This window comes from Xyrauchen texanus, chromosome 20, assembly GCF_025860055.1.
Source record: "Xyrauchen texanus isolate HMW12.3.18 chromosome 20, RBS_HiC_50CHRs, whole genome shotgun sequence".
Classification (NCBI taxonomy): domain Eukaryota; kingdom Metazoa; phylum Chordata; class Actinopteri; order Cypriniformes; family Catostomidae; genus Xyrauchen; species Xyrauchen texanus.
The window spans coordinates 41,996,600-42,018,110 of NC_068295.1; the positions used below are offsets into that span (position 1 = coordinate 41,996,600).

The following is a 21,511-nucleotide window of genomic DNA, read 5'->3' on the forward strand; positions in this document are numbered from 1 at the left end:
CTGTCAGGTGTGGTCAGTTAGGACCACCATTTTATTTTAAGAATGTGAAATATCAGAATAATAGTAAAGAGAATTATTTATTTCAGCTTTTATTTCTTTCATCACATTCCCAGTGGGTCAGAAGTGTACATACAAATTGTTAGTGTTTGGTAGCATTGCCTTCAAACTGTTTAACTTGGATCAAACATTTTGAGTAGAGTTCCACAAGCTGCTCACAATAAGTTGCTGTAATTTTAGCCCATTCCTCCAGACAGAACTGTTGTAACAGAGTCTGGTTTTAGGCCTCCTTGCTTGCACACACTTTTTCAGTTCTGTCCACAAATGTTCTATCAAACTGAGGTCAGGGCTTTGTGATGGCCACTCCAATACCTTGATTTTGTTGTCCTTAAGCCATTTTGCCTCAACACTAGAGGTATGCTTGGGGTCATTGTCCTTTTGGAAGACCCATTTGCGACCAAGCTTTAACTTCATGGATGATGTCTTGAGATGTTGCTTCAATATATCCACATTATTTTCCTTCCTTATGATGCCATCTATTTTGTGACGTGCACCAGTCCCTCCTGCAGCAACGTATCCCCACAACAATGTGCTCCCACCCCCATGCTTCATGGTTGGAATGGTGTTCTTCGGCTTGCAAATCTCACTCTTTTTCCTCCAAACATAACGATGGTCATTATGGCAAAAAACTCTCTCTAAAAAAGTAAGATCTTTGTCCCTGTGTGCACTTGCAAACTGCAGTCAGGCTTTTTTATGGCATTTTTGGACCATTGGCTTCTTCTTGCCGAGCAGCCTTTCAGGGTATGTTGATATAGGACTTGTTTTACTGTGGATATAGATACTTGTCTACCTGTTTCCTACAGCATCTTCACAAGGTCCTTTGCTGTTGTTCTGGGATTGATTTGAACTTTTCGCACTAAACTACGTTCATTTCTAGAAGACAGAATGCATCTACTTCCTGAGCGTTATGATGGCTGTGTGGTCCCATGGTGTTTATACTTGCATACTATTGTTTGTAGAGATGAAGGTGGTATCTTCAGGTGTTTGGAAATTGCTCCCAAGGATGAACCAGACCAGTTCTTTTGATTTTCCAATGATGTCAAGCTCTTCATTTGTTCTCAGCTGGTAAAAATATCACCACATATACATATATAAATATAACGAGCGCATTTCGCCCAGCAGCCAGCATCGTTTTGAATGATCGGCAAGTTCAAAAAATATGTCATGAAAGCGGTCGAATCAGGTTGTGACTTTTTCCTGATGCCTTTGGTTTTGTATTGTTAGGTTTAGTGTTAAAAATGCCAGTGTGAATGCTAATCGAACCAGGACTAAATGTATAATTTTCTTTTTTGGTCCGGACCAAGAGAACCGAAATAGTAGAAAAAGTAAAAAGGCCTAAAAATGTCTAGAATGATGATTGCATTCTTACAAAACAGATTACAAATTGCAAAGTTAATTGTCTAAAATGAGACTCGTGGTTTTAATTATTCCGATCTTTTAACTCTTATCAGCAATATTCATTAAGTCATGGGATAACTATAAGCTATAAACATAATGATAACATCACAAGTGACATACAAAAGCAACACAGGGCAAAAAGACATTCCGGGGAGTGCAGATACAGTAAATAAAGTATTTTCCCCACAAAAAGTTGGAAGCTCAACATCTACCAGAATGTTTCCAACACTATTCATATGTATGCTGATTATGAGATCATCTGAAATGGCATAAGACATTACAGATCAAGCCCTGCAAATATCATGAGTAACATCCACCTTAATATTGTAAAGAAAGAGCCTGTGGTCTTATATAGAAGAATATACACACCAAAAAAAACAGTTTTAGAAAATGCATAACACGGGAAAGCACTTACTTTCCAATGTTGTCTGGAAGTGCTTGCAAAGAAATGTCATTGATGGAAAGGCATGTTAAATTCCGTAATTCTGGAAAACTTCCTGGCAATCTGAAATGGGACAAAAACTTAATAAATACAACTCTCATTTAAAGGTGAAGGGTGTCATTTCAGTGCCACTAATGGTACCACAGCAAACACGCGCCATTGATTGTGCCACTGGTTAACTGTAGCTCAGCTGATTTACATCATGAATAATGAACATGTTTATAAGAACAAAACATGAACACACTTGCTGTCTCTAATAAAATATCTATTCATATTAATTTCTTCTCGCAAAACCAAACCTAAACAAAAAGAGAGCAAAACGCATAAAAATGAAACAAAACCAAAACACTTGCTAATATATCACAATTCCCTATAAAAATGACTAGTTGAAAACCACACCATAAGGTTGAATGCTTCAATTACAAAATCGCAAGAGAAGAGAGCAGCAGTCAAGCCATATTGACATCCAGCATTATGGGGAGCCAAATTGGCAAACTGGGCCAAAGTGGCTCCAGTGCTAATGCATAACGGATGACCTGTAAAGCACAACAAAGCTATTAGAGTAATGTCAATAAACCACGGAGATGCCAACAACGTGCAGTATTTGGGCTGTATTATATAGGCTATGCGATTAAGATTCATGTAAAGAACCACCCAGGCCCAATGTGCATGCCACATTGACCGCAGGGAAAACATACTGTAGATCTGTACACAAACTAAAACACAGCCTTTCAGAAATTGCACAAGGCCATATTGCAATTTCAGTCTTAACTTTTGACCATAAGCTAAGCTTTATTTTTGTAAATAAAGTAAATAAAGTGTTCAAATCGTCATAGTGAGTGTTATGAGCAGTTCTGTTCACTTACACTAATGTTTTCAGGTGTGTAATAGCTATTGTAATGACACTTTTCTCTTTTCAAGTGACTGATAATTGTCCACAGCTTTCAGTCACATTATTGTGTAATTTAACCATTTCTTCACTATAAAACGTCACTCTTCATTCCATGTAAAAATATACATTCTGTATATGAGAATATGCCGCCCCCTACTCAGTTTCCTTAATATATTTTTGGGTTTTCAGTTGCATTATGCTTACATGTTGTCAAAAGTCTGGCGAGTAAAAACAAAAATGTACTAGCCAATGGCAATTTTTAAAGAGATAATTAATTGAAAGAAAGAAATCGATGATGGCTGAGATTAGCAATTCTTATTTATATATATATATATATATATATATATATATATATATATATATATATATATATATATATATATATATATATATATATATATATATGGGGTTTTTAACTTGTCAGCAGTTGCATATGACCAGAATATAAATTGTACAAAAGCTGAAATGGACATCATTACCTTGTCAAAGGATTTCCACTAAAATCTGCTACTTGTAGGGTTTTACAATATGAAATGCTTTCAGGGAGTTCCATAATGTCTGTGAGAAAAAGAGAAAAAACATTTCAAACAAATCAAAACCTTGCAGTATTTAAAAAATGTGTCTGTAAGCAGCTTTTTAAGGGATCATTGGGGTCTCCAGATGTAAATGCAGTTTAAAGATACCCAAGATACGTTATTATACCTTCAGGCCTTTGCACACCAGAGGTGCGACGCCATAATGCAAAACGAATTGCAGACGAATGGCCCTTTCACATTAAAAGGGAGGCGAATGATCGCTGTTAGTACATTCACTGTTTTTTTTTTTTCTTCTAATTTGGCATGCCCAAATCCCAATGTGCTTTTAAGTCCTCGTGGTCGCATAGTGGTTCGCCTCAATCCGGGTGGCAGAGGACGAATCCCAGCTGCCTCCGCATCCGAGACCGTCAACCCGTGCATCTTATCACATGGCTTGTTGAGCATGTTGGCATCCACGCACAACTTACCACACGCCCCACCGAGAACCACACATTATAGCGACCAAAAAGGAGGTTACCCCAAGTGACTCTATCCTCCCAAACAACCTGGACAATTTGGTTGCTTAGGAGACCTGGCTGGAGTCTCTCAGCATACCCTGGATTTGAACTAGTGAGCTTGCGAACTCCAGGGGTGGTAGCGGCATCTTTTACCACTGAGCTACCCAGGCACCAGTACATACATGCTTTTAAAATAGGTGGTGCTAATCGACAAGCAGTTTTACCCTAGTGCGGCAGGTGACACAAAGCACCTTTCAGCTGGTCTGTCCTTCACCTATCATGGATGAGAAGAACTATCATGGAATCACAATACGAAAGACAAGCAAACGAGATCTTCAGCAACAAGATCGATATAATAAAACTCATCTCTCTACAAGCTGCAGCAGGTACTGTATAAAGAACGTGTTGTTGATTTGCTCTCTTTCTTGCTTTCGCAAACTATTGCAGCTGATCTGCTGGACAAGTTGACTGATAGTATTATCATGTGTACACAGTCTGAGGGTATAAAATCACTGTGTAAAGCACACACATAATGACTGTTAAAAACAAATGTTATACATTGGAACAATATTGATTGCACATTATTGTCATGTACATCTACTTGTATTATACTTTTGTTCAAAACCCTTCATGTTACGAATGAAATGTGTCAACATCGAAACACAAAACTCATGTTTATTCTAACCAATTTTTAGATACAATAGAGCTTTTAACAACTGTTAATGACAGCACAGTAATAACGATTACATCATTTTCTGAAGACACCACTATGTTTATGGTATACAAGTCTAGGGCTGCAACTAATGATTATTTTGATAATCAATTAATCTTTGTTTATTTCTTTGATTAATTGAATAAATCATTTTAATTTCTGTATTTTATGATTCTTTTTAATTAAAAGATAAAAAACATAAGGATGCTACTAAATGTATGTATTTTATGCACTAAATCCACAATTCTATGCTCTCACAAAACTTTGAACAAAGCCTGAACCATAAAACGTTAAGTTTGAATTTTTTATTATTATTATTACTTTCAGGAAATATGCAAAATAGTTACTTTCCTTAACTTGTAAAACTTAAAAAGTGCTGTTCGTTTAAGAGTAAAATGATCCATATGGGATGGAGTGGGACAAAAAACAATGACAAATAAAAATCACCCCAGCAGAAGGCAATGGAGACACCAGAACAGAAAAATGTATAATTCTGCACAACTGAAAAATACATGTTAGATACATTGTGCTGTCACTGAATACATACATTTGAAGTACTTTAAATTACTATTTTTGTCACTGGTTACATGTTTCTAAAGTATTCTTTTCAAAAAACACATTTTTAATGGCAGTGCATGCTTATCCAGTAAAATACAGTTATGTTTTGCCATAGTATAAATTTACTGGTGAAATCAGACTTTCCATGTGGCATTATCAGGACTATAAAATATCAGGGCCGTTGACATAATTCTACATTATATTCAGCATTATATACAGTTTAATACAGTACAATCATCTGTAAATGCAGTGCAGCTTCACTCTCATATCCCACAGGTGCTCATTGAATTACATGCGCTCACATGATGAGAAACGATCTAAAAAAACTTCAAAACTGGCACACATGGACTTATGAGACATTGGTGTGACATCCAAGAAAGCTGCCCGATTGATTACATTGAAACTGAAATCGAATCGGTTACCTAACGTAACCTCGGTTCTCTCTAGATGAGGGAACGAGTATTGCGTAAGCTAGCTCACGCTACGGGAAAGATTCATCTTTTCTGAGATATTGAAGCCAAAAAATTATCCTTAATTTTGTATCCATTGTCAACGCAGTGCAGCAGCTGCATACCTTGAGCGGGCTAGCTAGCGAGCTCATTGGTTGCTCTGCGGAAACTGCTGCAGCCTATAGACGAACTTGAGTGAACTTGCGTCCAATGACAGGCGCCCGCGCCGTCACTGTATCAAAGCCCGCCAGAATGGGCATGGCTAGAGTGCATATAAGCGTAAGTTCAGAGGCTGGAACCCTGGTTTTCATTGAATGAAGCGAAAATCGCTCGTGGCACGAGCACGGCCGGCTACGCAATACTCGTTCCCTCATCTAGAGAGAACCGAGGTTACGTTAGGTAACCGATTCGTTCTCTTACGAGAGGTTCTCTCGTATTGTGTAAGATAGCTTACGCTACGGGAACCCATTGTCAATGACGTGCGCGCCAAGCATCCACTGCATGAGCCCCGGGGGGTGGGGGGACCCGGGGGAGCCCTTGTGAGTGGGGGGAATAATATGTGGCCGGCAAGAGTGCGGGCCAGTGTGTGTGTAATACATAAGCACATAGTGGGAAGGGAAAGACAGAGCGGCGGTGCCGGTCTGTGTGGAATGTGTCCCGTCAGTGCAGCTCACCAGGGGAGCTGTAGCGTATTAAACCGCTAGTAGTTTTGCCTGCAGGGCGGGCACTTCCAGATTGTAAAATCTGACAAAGGTGGAGGGGGAAGCCCAGCCCGCTGCCACACATATGTCCTGAATGGAAATCCCACTGGACCATGCCCACGAGGAGGCCATGCCTCTAGTGGAGTGAGCCCTAATGCCTAACGGGCATGGTAGGTCTTTTGACGCCGCACGCGGCAGCAATAGCGTCCACTATCCATCTAGACAGTGTCTGTTTCGAGGCGGCGAAACCTTTGGTGCGCCCTCCGAACGAAACGAAAAGCTGCTCAGAGCGTCTGAAAGAGGCGGAGCGCGCAGTATACAATCTCATTGCTCTGACTAGGCAAAGGAGATTGGCGTCGCGTCGCTAGTCGGATGCTGGCAGCGCCGATAGGGAAATGATTTGTGCTCTGAAAGGAGTACCGATCACCTTGGGGACATAGCCGTGTCTAGGCTTTAAAATGACCTTGGAATCACTTGGTCCAAACTCAAGACACGCAGCACTGACAGACAGCGCGTGAAGGTCTCCCACACATTTAACTGATGACAGGGCAGTTAAAAAAAATGGTTTAGAGTGAAAGGTATTTCAAATCCACGGATTGAAGGGGTTCGAAAGGGGGGGCTTTCATAGCTTCGAGAACTACGGAAAGATCCCAGATAGGAACCGATGGGGGGCGCGGGGGGTTCATCCTTCTAGCTCCCCTAAGGAAGCGGATGACCAGCTCGTTTTTTCCCCAGTGACTGGCCGTGCAGGGGTTCAGCGAACGCCGTGACGGCCGCCACGTACACTTTGAGCGTGGATGGGGATCTGCCCTTATCCAGCAGCTCTAGTAAAAACACGAGCAGCGACGACACCCCACATGTCCGTGGGTCCAGGTCTCTGTCGGTGCACCATTTTGAAAACACAGACCATTTGGACGCATAGAGTCTTCTCGTGGAAGGGGCTCTAGCGTGTATGATAGTGTTTATTACTCCTTCTGGCAAAGCGACGGGTAGTCGTTGATCACTCACGCGTGCAGCGCCCAGCGCTCTGGGTGGGGATGCCAGATCGCGCCGCGAGCTTGAGAGAGGAGATCTGCTCTCACTGGAATGGGCCACGGGGCTGTCAGTGACAGCTGCGTAAGCTCCGGAACCATGTCTGATTCTCCCAGCGCGGGCTATGAGGAGCACCGAGTGACGCGTTTCCTGATCCTCTGCATTACCTGTGGCAATAGCGAGACGGGAGGGAAGGCGTGAAGCGGGAGGTTGAGCCAGTCCTGGGCCAGCTGCGCCTCGCTTTTGAGAAAAATACTGGGCAGTGAGAGTTCTCTTCTGATGCAAAGAGGTCTATCTCTGCTCTGCCGAATATGCTCCATAACTTCTGGACTGTTTGAGCGTGCAGGGACCATTCCCCTGGGGAAAAATTGTCTCTGGACAGTCTGTCTGGGCCGCCGCTCAGGTGGCCTGGCACGCGCGTCGCCCTCAGCGAGCGCAGGTGGCACTGGGACCAACTCAGTATGCGCTTTGTCAGATGGAAGAGGTTCCTGGATCTGACACCGCCCTGACGGTTTAGATAGGATACCACAGATCTGTTGTCCGAACGGACCAGGATGTGGTGACCCTGAATGACCGGGAGGAAGCGCACGAGCGCGCACTCGACCGCTATCATTTCCAGACAATTTATGTGAAGGAGCTTTTCCTGAACTGACCATAGGCCAAAAACCGGAGAGCCCTCGCGAGACTGCGCTCCAACCCGTGTTGGACGCTGCCTGTCGAGATGACTTTTCGGCGAGATACAGCTCCCATCGTCACTCCCCGCTGATACCATTCGGCCACTGCCCAGGGCTGCAGAGCTGAGATACAGGTCTGAGTCACTCTGATCGGCTGGCGGCCCGTGGCCCAAGCCCGGCGAGACGCGCGGGTGTTTAGCCAATGCTGAAGCGGGCGCAGTAAACCCAGCTGAAGTACTGCTGCGGCTGAGGCCATGTAACCTAGCATTCTCTGAAATTTTTTCAGAGGCGTGAGGCTGTTCATCTGAAAGGACGCGGCTAGTCGCTGAACACGGCGTGCGCGCTGTGTAGATAAGCAAGCCGTCATCGCCATGGAGTCTAGTTCTATTCCAAGGAAGGAAATTGCCTGACTGGGCTGTAGTGAGCTCTTGGTCCAATTGACTGCAAGACCCAAACTGTTCAGATGACTGAGGAGAACTGTCCTGTGAGACAGAAGCTCCGTATGTGACTGTGCCAAAATCAGCCAATCGTCCAAATAGTTCAGAATTCGCAAGCCCTGACTCCGCAGGGGTGCGAGCGCCGCATCCATGCACTTCGTGAAAGTACGGGTGCTAAAGACAGGCCGAACGGAAGGACGGTGTATTGATAAACCTGGCCGTCGGGCGAATCTCAAGAATGGCCTGTGACGGGGATTTATCTGAATCTGAAAGTAGGCATCTTTCAGATCGAGAGAAATAAACCAGTCCCCCTGGCGCAAATGCGCGAGGAGTTTCCTGATTGTAAGCATTTTGAACGGTCTTTTTGCGAGCACCTTGTTCAGAACCCTGAGATCTAATATTGGTCTGAGGCCGGCGTCTTTCTTGGGGACAAGAAAATAACGGCTGTAAAACCCCTGACTTCCCGATTGAGGTGAATGGGGAAAGAGTCACATCTGTGAAGTGATGCGCGAGCATAGTCACGGGCATGGGACTTACATACAGAGAGGTGTTTGCTGGCCGTGTGACAGAGCGGGCAGAGAATGGGCGCGCGCACGGATTCGTGGGCGCGTTTATTGACTCTAACACTCGAGCTGGCTGTGCCCGCTTTATGTGAGTGGGCTCTGATAGGGACACGGGAAGTGTAATGCTTGTGTGTAGGGGTGAACACTGGATTGTGGGCACATTTTCTACACATAAGGCATGTTTGCGTTTTACAAGATTTCTTTGGGTCGCCGTGAAAACGGCATTTGAGTGCAGGCAAGTGGGCAGTATCACCGGCTTGTTGGCTGCTGAATCCACCACTGCAGTAGCCTGAGAGAAGGGGACTGACAGGGGGCGAAGCTTTGACGGTGGTCCGGCTTTCCGTCGTTTCCTCAACAAAGCTAGGAGGACTTCGTTTGCTCAGGTTTCAGCGCAATCTTAGGCCGAGGCCCACGGGGGAGCGGCGGTCTGCGGCGGCTGTCTGAGCGCGTTCTAGGGCGGCCGCCCTGTCGACGCTGAGAAGTCTGGCTTTGCTGAGCTGGGCGCTGTGAAGAGGCTCGTGCAGGAGGCTGGTCATGTGGGCGGCCTGCAGAGGAGCTAGCGCGACGAGGCAGGAAGAGATTCATGGCTTGGGTGGCTTTCTGGACTTCCGAGAAACGGTCAACAATGCCACTCACCGCGGAACCGAAGAGACCGGACGGCGAGAGTGGCGCGTTGATGAACGTGGAGCGTTCAGCTTCTGCCATGTCAGCTAGCGTGTCGGCTTTCTAGGGCGAGATCCGTCGCGCTCCTTAGATCTGAAACAGCCTCTGGGTGCCTGCCTTTCTCATCCCACTCTCGAAGAAGGTCCGCTTGGAGGATCTGCAAAACGGCCATGGAATGCAGAGCAGATGCGGCTTGGCCGGCGGCGGCATAGGCGCGGCCAACACAGGCGGAAGTAGTTCTGCAGGCCTTAGACGGGAGCACTGGCTTAGACCGCCATCTCGCGGAGGGCAGGCAAAGGTGTGCTGCTACCGAATCCTCGACCGGGGGGATGGAAGAGTAGCCCCTCTCGGTGGCGCCGTCCACCGAAGCGAGAGAGGTGGAGACATGGGATCGGTTCCTGGCCGAGAGAGGTGCGTTCCACGATTTAGAGAGGTCGGCGTGGAGCTCCGGCGAGGTAGTCGCTTCTAACACCGGTTCCGGCAGCCTTTGGGAGCGTCGCTTCTTTCTGCGCGGCGAAACGAAAGGCGGCGCGGCGGCTTCGGTTTTGAGTGCTTCGAGTCGAGCTCGGAAGCTCCTCGCAGAGGTCGCATCCGCCGTCAGCGAGGGCGAGCTCTGCATGTTCCAGTCCCAGGCAGAGAGCGCAGATGAGGTGGCGGTCTCCGGCGCTGAGAGGGGTGCGGCATGAGGCGCAGGTGGTGCGAGGCATCTTTAAAAAGACGCTCGTTGCTCTTTTTGTGAAGTTCGCTGAGGAACTAGCTTGCTCTAAAAAGGATACGTCGCCGGATGGCGTAGCTCGCAGGATGGCTGAAGGTGGCGAAGACGGCCGGCTTCTTCGAGCGCTGTCCAAGCTTGCTAGATGCCCCTCGAACGGCGACGCGGCTTCTGCAGTTCAGAGATGCGAAGAGCTTCACTGAATAGATGAAAATCAGGGTTCCAGCCTACTGAACTTACGCTTATATGCACTCTAGCCACGCCCATTCTGGTGGGCTTTGATACAGTGATGGCGCTGGCCTCGTCATTGGACGCAAGTTCACTCAAGTTCGTCTATAGGCTGCAGCAGTTGCCGCAGAGCAACCAATGAGCTCGCTAGCTAGCCCGCTCAAGGTATGCAGCTGCTGCACTGCGTTGACAATGGATACAAAATTAAGGATAATTTTTTGGCTTCAATATCTCAGAAAAGATTAATCTTTCCCGTGGCTCAGTTTCTCCATTGCGATCGGTTTCATTGACACTTGTTTGCTCAGTGAAGTTTAACGGAGACCCGCTTGTGTTGAAGACAAAATGTTTTGCGAAGCGCGGAAATATGCGGCTGATTTTGAATTCATAAAATCTACATCGAGAATAATGCAATTGATACGCTGGAGAAAACAACTCTAAAGCGCATCAAACATCACGCCCTCGGCCACCGTAAATGAAGCAGAACCACTCCACATTAAACTGTATGCTTATTATGATCGTCTATGAGGTGTTTATAATGTGCTTTATTGCGATCTTGCATTGTTTTTCCACTTCAATTTGCCTCCTTAATTTTTCAAACGAGGTTCATCATGCAACTCATTTTTCACTGGGCTATTAGGTGGCATCTCTGACAGAGCTTCTCCATGCTCACCTCACATATCCAACCAATCGATAATGAAATTCATTATTGATGATTTTAATTATCGATAATTATTGATTTTATCAATTAGTTGTTGCAGCCCTCTACAAGTCACAGCAATAGTATTGTTATTGTTTATATTTGCAACAACACTTAAGATCCATAAAGACGTTTATTTTAAAAGCAGATACAAAGAAAAAGATGCCACAATATATAAGAGAACTCAATGTCAGATAATGCAAAGGCAAACAAAAATAATGTAGCAATATGGAAGATCAGAGACTATTTTTAAAGGGGGTGCAAGGCTGTGATGAAGATATATCATTTATAAATTAATTTTTAAAAGTTTTTAAGGCATTTGATGCAAATGAAATGCACATCCTCACTGCTGGTTCAGGATTTCTTCTTTGTGTTTGGCATTTGGTGTGCAAAAGCCTTTACTCAGGCCACATTTCCAAGGAGAGCGAAGTGAGTGAAATGTTGAATAAACTAAGGAATATTCCACGTTCAATACAAGTTAAGCTCAATCAGCAGCATTTGTGGCAAAAAATGTTTATTACAAAAAAATTTTTAGACTCAAGTATTGAATGCATTCCTTAAAAAAATAAATTGAATTCATAGAAAAGTATCAATATAATTAGTTCAATCTATTTAAAAACATACTATTTTACCCAATAATACTAATGTCTTAGTTTAGCAACATGCTAACACTATACTCTATTGAAATGAAAAGTAAGTCGCGTATCCTCTGTGCTCCACAAGAGACGCACAGAATTGGTGTCTTGTGAGGTTCCATGTCAGTTCAGATGCTGCCTTAGGAGGTAGCTGCCTACGTAGGCAGCAGACAGCAAGGCATCTGACCAGGGTTTGGACCAGAACCAATATTTCAATCATTTATGTGCCTGCCATAAAAAGCAGCTATAACTGAGAGATCAGAGTTCATCTTAAAGATACAAAGACCATAACCCATTCTTAAAAGAGAAACTAAGTATTTAAAACCAATTGAGACACTGCAAATCATGAAGTGTGGTTTCAAAATTGCTGCTTGCCCAAAAATAGTACAAACGAAACTCCGATAATTATAGTTTTGGCCTTGTTCCTGTAAGGGATGCACTAAGACGCAGGCTGGAAATTACTATGAATGATGTTCAAATGTTGTATATAATTGCTGAGCTCTGATAACCATCTACAAAAATATGTTGGGTGTAAGCTGGTAGTGTGTGGGAAGGCAACCCATGGAAGACCAAGCTTCTCACAGAAACTTACAGTCATTAAACTGAGTAGACATGTGGAAGATTTAACTAGGACTGTTATTATCGTAACATTTTGATCATTAATTTTCATTAGGGCTGTCAATGTAACGCGTTAATTCAGTGCAATTAATTATATAAAAAATAAGGCAATTAATCATGCCACTGGAGCGAAATAGGAATTTCCCTACCATTGGAGCAATTCAAGCTTGAAGTACAACCTTCATGATTTTTCGAGTCTCAGTCAGTAGGGGCAGTAAGCACAACTCCAGCTGTACAGGCAAAAAAAAAAAAACATACTGACAGCAGACAGCATAAAATGAGTATGCTTCCTTGTGATCAAACGTAAAGCTGTTTTTCTATGAAGAACTAGGACAGTCACAATTACTGGATAAGGATCAGGCAGAAGTGATGCAGTCCACGGACAAGTATCCCAAATAAGGATGCACCGATACAACTTTTTCTCTTCCAATCTGATTCAGATATGGGAAATCTCAGTATCGGCCAATCCCGATCCGATACCAGTGTTGTTTTTTTGCATAATCAGTTTAGAATATATTTACATTATTGTGTGGAATTAATTGGGTGTGCTCTTTAATACGTAAAGAAACACAAACCTCTCACTACACATTATTTCAATATAAATGTATAGCTTATTAAGAAACACTTTATTATTAACTAGTATACTGGATAATGTAGCAGCAAAATTAACAGTAATTCCAGTATAAGTCATCTGCAGAAAAAAAAAGTTTTATTTGATTTATTTATTTTTCATAAATGTTTCAACTTGTATCTGGACTTTAAAGGATTCAGATCTCCTTTTTGTTCAATTTAGTTGTAAGATATCGGTCCACTTTTCATTCACACAGTTATTTTTTGGATCCATTCAACTATTATTACCATTTGTAAACAAATACTAATGAAGACAATAATAATAATAATAATAATATCCGGTGCTGTTCTAAATGCATATTATAAGTGAACCGAACTATTGAGCATCTACATCTGAGATGTTGTTTGCGAGTATTCAATAATGTGCTGGAGCTGCACATGCATTTGATATATTTACTTATTAAACACAGCCTTTAGTGATTCACATCTATCACACATCTTTAAGTGGCTTTGAATAAAGTGCAGGAGTCATATGAACTACTTTAATTGAGTTTTTATGGTTCTTTTATGTCATTTTTTGAGCTTGACAGTAACGAACATGACACACACAGTATCCGATTTGGATCGGGCTCATCAGACAGATACCTGATCTATCTAAAAGCTTCAGGATCGGAGCCGATACTTATCCAGCTATTGGACCAGTGCATCCCTAGTCCGAACACAACCACAAGATGTGTCAGCACTTTACTTTCAATTTGAAAAACAATGTTGTTATCTATCGACCTGTAAAACCGAAACATCACTTCAGCAATGCAAGACATCCAGTTTTCGGAGCCGCTGGACACAGCATGATAAAGTTCACTCAGTAGACTGCATGTATGTTACGAAATTAACACCCGCCAAGCGGCAGATGAGTTTAATTATCTATTTGGCTGGTGAATTTTCCTGTGTCACATGCCACTCTAGCAGTGCTCTTGTTCTTTCTATCAGTTTGCATCAGCTTGTAAAATAATGTAAAATGTTCGTGTTTTATCTGACGTACGAATGTCATTCTGTAAACATTCAGCACACAAATTACGTTATCTCCTAGTGTGATTATTAAACCACAAAGACTGAGATAATAATAAATCAATATTAATTCTATAATATTTAAGTAATATCTCACTGTGATGCTCTGTTACGCAGCATTTTATTTGACAAAAAAAATAAATAATAATTTTGTATTTTGCATTATGCTTTGAAAATCTGAATAAAAGCACTTAATTTGATAAAAACAAATTGTTCTAATGTCATTTGATTAAAGTTTTAATTCATTCATTTATTTAGACACCATTTTGATGCTAAATAAACTGAAATAAACTCCTGATATGGAATTCAGTATAAAAAAAAAAAACGGGTATCAGTATCGGCGAATACTGAAAAGGAAGTATCAGTACTTGTTCTAATAAATTACTGTTTATAAATATATCTAGAAAATATGGTATTGTCGGGCCCTATGAAATTGCTTTTCCCAAATTCCATGTTTTCCATTTTATTTTCTCTGAATACCAGGTTTTAATTACATTTTATTGTAAAAAAAATAAAATAAAAAAAAAAAAAATAAAAATGATTACTATAATTTAACAACATTATTATTATTATTATTATTATTATTATGATGGTCAAATACAGTGCTGCATAGTAGAGCATCACAGTATTAATGATAGAAGTGATGACTATTAAGATGTTGCTTAAATGTAATTATTATTCATATATTATTATTATTATCATCATCATTATTACAACTACAACTACTCTGAATATTACATTTTACTACACAGAATTAAAATGTTTGTTGCATTTAATTTTTTTTTATTTCAAGCATCTAGTTAAACTGAGCTTTTATTTAGGCATTTTGGTTGAAAACCAGATGTTTTTGACAGCTTCACTTCTCACCTCTGAAAAGCAGTTCACTAACTGGACTAATGTGCTCATTATACTACAAAAGTCTATGATTTAATTACTGTTTATAAATATATCTAGTCTATATGTGCTGCACTTCACATCGAATAAAGTGATCAACTATATGAACATGCCACACAACTGCTTGTTCAGTCACTTGTCATCTCTAGACTGGACTACTATAACTCTATATAGTACTACTATAACTATAATATACTGGACTACTATAACTATAACTATTATTGCAGGTCTCCCTGCATGTGCAATTAGAACTCTGCAAATGATCCAGAATGCAGCAGCACGTCTGGTCTTTAATGAACCAAAGAGAGCAAATGTTACACCACTCTTTGTCTCTCTCCACTGGCTGCCGGTTCATGCACGTACTAAATTCAAAGCCCTGATGCTGGCATACAAAACATTCACTGGGTTTTCTCCAACATACCTAAAATAATTTCTGCAGAGCTACATTCCCACCAGAAGCTTGCAGTCGGCTAAGGAACGTCGCCTTGTTGAACCAACACAAAGAGGCACCAAAACACTTTCCTGGACTTTCAATTTCATCATACCATGTTGGTGAAATGACCTTCCCAACTCCCTCCATGAGGCTCACTCTCGGTCTTCAAAAAACGGCTTAAAACACATCTTTTCCAAGAGCGCTTAACTAGTCACTAACAACAACAACAAAAATTGCACTTGTATATGTCTTAAATACTATTCTGATGCTAGTGAAACTTTGTAGTATGGCACTTTTTGTACCACTGTCTCCTTAAGATAATTCGCTTATGTTTTTCCTCTTTTGTAAGTCGCAATGGTAAAAGCTTCTGCCGAATGAATAAATGTAAATGTAAACTCTGTCATTCGTACACACAGAGTGCACGTGATTTTAATCATATGGTTAGTGTATAAGCATTGGCTTCGTAAATTCACTTACTGATGAAGCTTAAGCAGACCGTATAGGCTTATTTCATGAAATCTCAACCTTTGGTGGTTTAAACATAGCACTAGGACATATCACAATTTTCATTTGATTAATTGTGCATTTATAGATTAACTGCATCCCAAATGTCAAATTCCGTGACATTCCATGTTTTATAGTTAATTCGGATTTTATCAATGGATTCCACAATTCGGTCCATGTTTTATGCAACGTAGCAAATCTATGAGCTGTCTCTTTTAGTGAATCAAAAAGACTTTTAAATCAGTTGCAGCTGAATAAATTAATTGATTCACTGACTCCAAACAGACTGAACTGTTCCTGTGTTATGTGTACTTAAGGCTCATGAGTAGACGTAATCGATGATGTCTGATGATGTTTGGAATATTATATGTCGATTTGCGTGGAATGTGTCGATGCATTGCATTGTTTACGTTCATCCCCAATGATGCCATCTCCGGCTCCCGGGCATGCTGGAAATGAGACTTCATCCCAAAAAACGATCAGATCTGATCGTCAAAAGTGTGGGAATTCTTTAAACAGAGACCTAATGAAATGGTGCTCTGCATGCTTTGTAAAAGTGAAATGGCCACAGAAGCACAAGTACTATGCACGAGCATCTCAAAAGAAAACATCCTGGGGCTCTCCGACCTCAAAACGACTGCGCAAGTTTTTGGACTATTATAGTGAGTTTTGTCGGATTGTTGGTTGGTAGCCAGTGCCTGGGAGTCGTCATTGCCTACTTATCTGTCAATTTCACACAAAAACTCAACGAAGACTCCCTAAAGAAGGTGCTAATGGGTAGTATGGCAATGTCACATTCCAGCGCATTTGCAAGATGTAGGCCTAAGCTGTTTGTTTATGTGCATCTAGACCTATGAAACGAAACGATGTAGATTTACATTAACATTACGCGCCAAGTCGGTGCAAGCAACATTTTGCAAATAAATAATACAAATGCATTTCTGATTACAATTGGCACAAGCTATTGAAGTAAATCATTCTCAACACTATCCACGGTAAATAATGGCAGAATATAGTCAACAAAACCTTTCCTAATTAGGCGTACACAGCATAAATCTGAACTTTTATGAGGAATAGTATCATTAGGTAAAAGTTCATTCATAGATTTCATGTTCAAATATGTCACTCATTTTATTTTGTGTGTCTTTCTGTGTCTCAGGAAGAAGCAAAGCTGTGAGCCAGATTTTTTCCATAAAGGATGCCACTGTATGCTGAGTGAATGAATCAAATCTTTTATTTATTTTTTGCACTATTTATGTTGGGCTGAATTTATGTGGGCTCATGGACATTTTTTATTACTGATAAATACCTTTTTATTCTTGGCACTTTATTTTTTATGTTGGGAATTTTTTTATTTGTAAATTATTTTTATGAGAAAATGTTTGAATATAAAGTTTAAAGATTAATGGCAGCAGTTACAGTTATTAATATTTACTAAGTTAACAAAAGGATTAATCAGAACATAATCAATAGATTTATAAAAAAAAAAAAAAAAAAGAAATAATTGCTAGGTTAATCGACTAATTGAAAAAATAATTGTTAGTTGCAGCCTTACTCATGAGAGTTACTTAATGGTCGTTCATATAGCAAAAATGTAGTTTAAAATACAAATATAGTTTTGTTGTAATAAGTGAATAATCGGAAAAATAATTGTAAATGGGCTTTCTGGCAATTAAATATTTTATAAATAATAGAACAATAGAATTCTTTAAAAAAGCAGTTTACTTTCAAACATGTTTACAGTATTGTTTATTTAGCTGTGTCCCAAATGACACAAACAATTACCAAATATACAATACCATGTAGTGTATGAATTTTCAAAGTGAAGTATCATCCTAAATGGAATACTTAAAAGTTTTTTTTACTACACAGAAGTATTCTGCGTTTAACAGCTGACGGAAGTGAAGTTTTTAGTGCACGTGAGATGTTGCCGCTAGCTTTAGCACATTAGCCAACCTCAATTCAACACTTGTATCTTAAAGGAATAGTTCACCCAAAAATGAAAATTTGCTGATAATTTACTCGCCCTCAGGCCATCAAAGATGTATCAGAGTTTCTTTCTTCATCAAAACAGAATTTAAGATTTTTAGGATTTCATTTCAGGCCTCCTCCTTTAAACAATGCAAGTGAATGTACTCAATTTTTTGACGGTACAAAATGCATATTTAGGGTGCATCAAAATAATCTCCAGTTGACAAATAAAGTTCCTCTGAACCCAAACAATTATTACAATTAAAAACTGATTATTTTTAGAAACAAAACAATACTTATATACTTTTTAACTACAAATACATCTCTGTGACGCTCATGAGAGGGACGACGTAAGATCGTTGGTAAGGTCACGCGTCACGTGGAGAAGGAGGCAGGAATTGCGTCATTGTTTACAACAGAAACAGACCAACTGCCGTTAACAAACCAAAACAGTTTCCAAATAATAATAAAAAAAACATTACTGCAGTAAATAACCATCCTGTATTTCAGAGCAATGCCATTACCTTATCTACTTGTACTTGTTCTTTAGCAGAAATATATCGGCTATATGACTGTCAGGAATTCTATCCACACAAGTTGTAGATAGTGAAACCAAGTACGAGAGTGTTTACTGAGATTCACAGGATTTACACAGCAAGATCAATGGTACAGGTGATGTCACACAGAAGAGAAGCTTCACAAACTGAAGAAGAGGTAACGGGTGAAACAGCAGAGTAAACACTAAACAGATATCGATGAAGATCAATAGCATATACAGACAGGCATATAAACATTGTGTGAAAGCAGCACAGTCAAACTAGAGTCCTTTGTGTGAGATTTGACAGTGAAGTGGCGTGGAGGTGAGTTATTTATGCAGGCAGAGATGATCGAGTGAATTGAGTGCAGGTGCAGTGAATTAGAAATCGGATGTTTAGGAACAGAACCCGATGGAGGAGGGACAATGACAAAGTTTTCACACATACCAGAGTTCGCTGGAAAAACAGCATGAGCACAGCCGATGAATTCAGATATCGACCTTTTGTTTCTTTCGATGGTCTGAAATCCTCAGGGGTAAAATGTTCACTGCACACCCTCCAATATTTGAGAGAATATAGGGGTGTACTGATATCCAGGTTCAGCGCGATAAGCCAGCGCTTCAATCGCTCATGATCATGTATATTCAATCGATGCAAAGTTTATATTTTTCCTGCCGTGCATTTTCTTTGGGGTTTCTGAAGGTTGAAGCATCCAGGAAACACAAAAAATGACCATTTTGAACAATACAAATATTCAGCAAAGACAATTAAACTTCTGTACAGTGCTCGTCTTGTAAACAATGACACGCTTCCTACCTTCTCCACGTGACGCGTGACCTTACCAACAATCTTACATAATCACTCTCATGAGCGCATCACAGAGATGTACGGAAGTGAACATTTGTAGTTAAAAAGTATATAAATATTGTTTTGTTTCTAGAAATAATAAGTTGTTTGGGTTCAGAAGAACTTTATTTGTCGTGTGGATTATTTTGATGCACCCTAAATATGCATTATGAGTACTTTCATGTGAAATGAAATCCTAAAAATCTTAAATTCTCTTTTGATGAAGAAAGAAAGGGTGAGTAAATTATCAGCAAATTTTCATTTTTGGGTGAACTCCTTTTAAACAATGTACATATTCACAAAGTGTGGGGTGATGGTAAAGCATTCAACTCACATTTGTAAAGTGCTGTATCCACTTAAGTTTCGCTAGCAGCTACATTCTTCATTATTTACAACTGTTTTGTCAGATCAGAAGCGCAGCCACGTAACTCCGCCCCTTCCACCATGTAAGGCAAGGCACGTGCGCTGAGTGCATGAAGTGTCCAACATTCTACACTCCGTTTTGATGGTTGAAAAAGTGCATCATCCAGGGACTTCAAGTACACTTCTTTTTGCAGCATTAACTACTCACACTACAAACTGGCATAGAATAGTGCAGAAGTATGTGATTTTAGGACGCACCTTTTCTCTCTCATGTCTGTAAAATTCACTTATAAAATGCAAATGGTCAGTAAGAAATCTGACTGGCTGGTAAATGTTTTCATCTACAGCCACCATTGTTGTTGTGCGGGACACGACGAACTCAGCAAAACTCTAAACCTATTTATCTGCAAAATCGTTGCAATAAAGGCTTTTATGAAGAAACATAAAATAATGTCATAAAAAAGACTTCTGTCAGACTTGATTAAAGTTAAACGCAGTGACGGATGCAAAAAACCTTTGTTCAATAAATCTGACTGAAACAGACAGGATCTTCCACCTCACCTAAATTCAATTTAATTAAGATTAAGTTTGTAATATTTGGCAATGCCCCACATCTGATATACATTTGATAGTTTATGGCCATTATCACAGGTAAAACTCAATGTGGGGATCTAGAAACCCTATTTACTGAACAGAGTAAAATCTCTGCATGTCAGTCAAAGTTCTATAATCGGTCGTTAAACCACACAGCTGTGTTTCTCGTGGCCTGCAGATGCAGTAAGAAACAAGCATACCAAATACCAATTTGGGATTGGAAATGAAAGTGTGCAATCAACACAGTTATCTCAAATAATCTCGATTTGATAAAATCATTGCGACATGCCTTTGTTAACGTCGTAGGCTGAATGGTGAAAGTTGCCTTACCGTTTCGAGAGACGTCGAGCTCAACGAGTTGGTTGAAGTTGGCGATGTCCCCCGGCAACCTCTGGATCTCATTGTCACTCAAACCGAGCTTTCTCAACTTTGTCAAATTGAAGAATGGCTTAAACAGAACAAGAAAAAACAATTATGTGCCATTATGGTTTGGATCAGTGATGTATAATCAAGACAGAAAGACAAGTAACAAGAATATGGTGCAATATAGTTTTATTATGTATAATATAAGTGTATGAATAATGCTTGTGATATTCTATGACCTTTAACCTCCCTGCTGTTATGAAAAACACTGACACTCCTTGCTGTATTTTCCATCACATTGATTCTCAGGCCAAGTCCACATTCATTCGTTTAAAGTATGAAACCTCTGTTTTCAGTTTCCTAATGTTACAGTTTTCCAAAGTATGAGGTCATGGAGAGCGTTGTCCAAACGCTCTGTTTTTGGTGGAGGAAAACCCCATTGTAGTATGGATAAGAGGTGTAAACTTAGCAAGATTAATGCATTTTCAGATAAAAGCATATTAAAGTTTGGACATGGACTTAAGAGAGTGGCACACCGGACACAACTGGGGGACGACATGGCACGTTCTAAAATGCACACTGCACACCACCCGCTCTGTCGGTAGCGCCCAACTACGGCTCCAGAAGTTGCTCAAATTTCTGCCGTGCCACGGAATGCAACATGCATATTTTCCATTATATTTGGCACAAATTATTATCAAAGGACACTCTATACTCTAGCCATGTTCATTCTTGAAGGGAAAAACATTGGTAACTTTTGTGTGTACTGTCTGCCACCTGAACCACATTGATGTCAATAAAATGCAAGTGAATGGTGACCAGAACTTCATATCATATAAAAGGAAACATAAAAGTTATCCATATGACC

At 40.7% G+C, this 21,511-nt stretch overlaps 1 protein-coding gene across 2 annotated transcripts in view; it reads right to left on the minus strand.

The window, feature by feature from the left end:
- The window catches only part of LOC127660468 (leucine-rich repeat-containing protein 1-like), a 151,391-nt gene that overhangs the window by 64,809 nt on the left and 65,071 nt on the right, over positions 1-21,511 (minus strand). For both annotated transcript variants that reach the window (XM_052150728.1, XM_052150727.1), the window contains exons 2-4: positions 20,611-20,728; positions 3,269-3,347; positions 1,871-1,960 (exon numbers count right to left, since the gene is read on the minus strand). In XM_052150728.1, the coding sequence (XP_052006688.1) occupies positions 1,871-1,960; positions 3,269-3,347; positions 20,611-20,728 (287 nt within the window). The remainder of the gene's footprint in view (positions 1-1,870; positions 1,961-3,268; positions 3,348-20,610; positions 20,729-21,511) is intronic.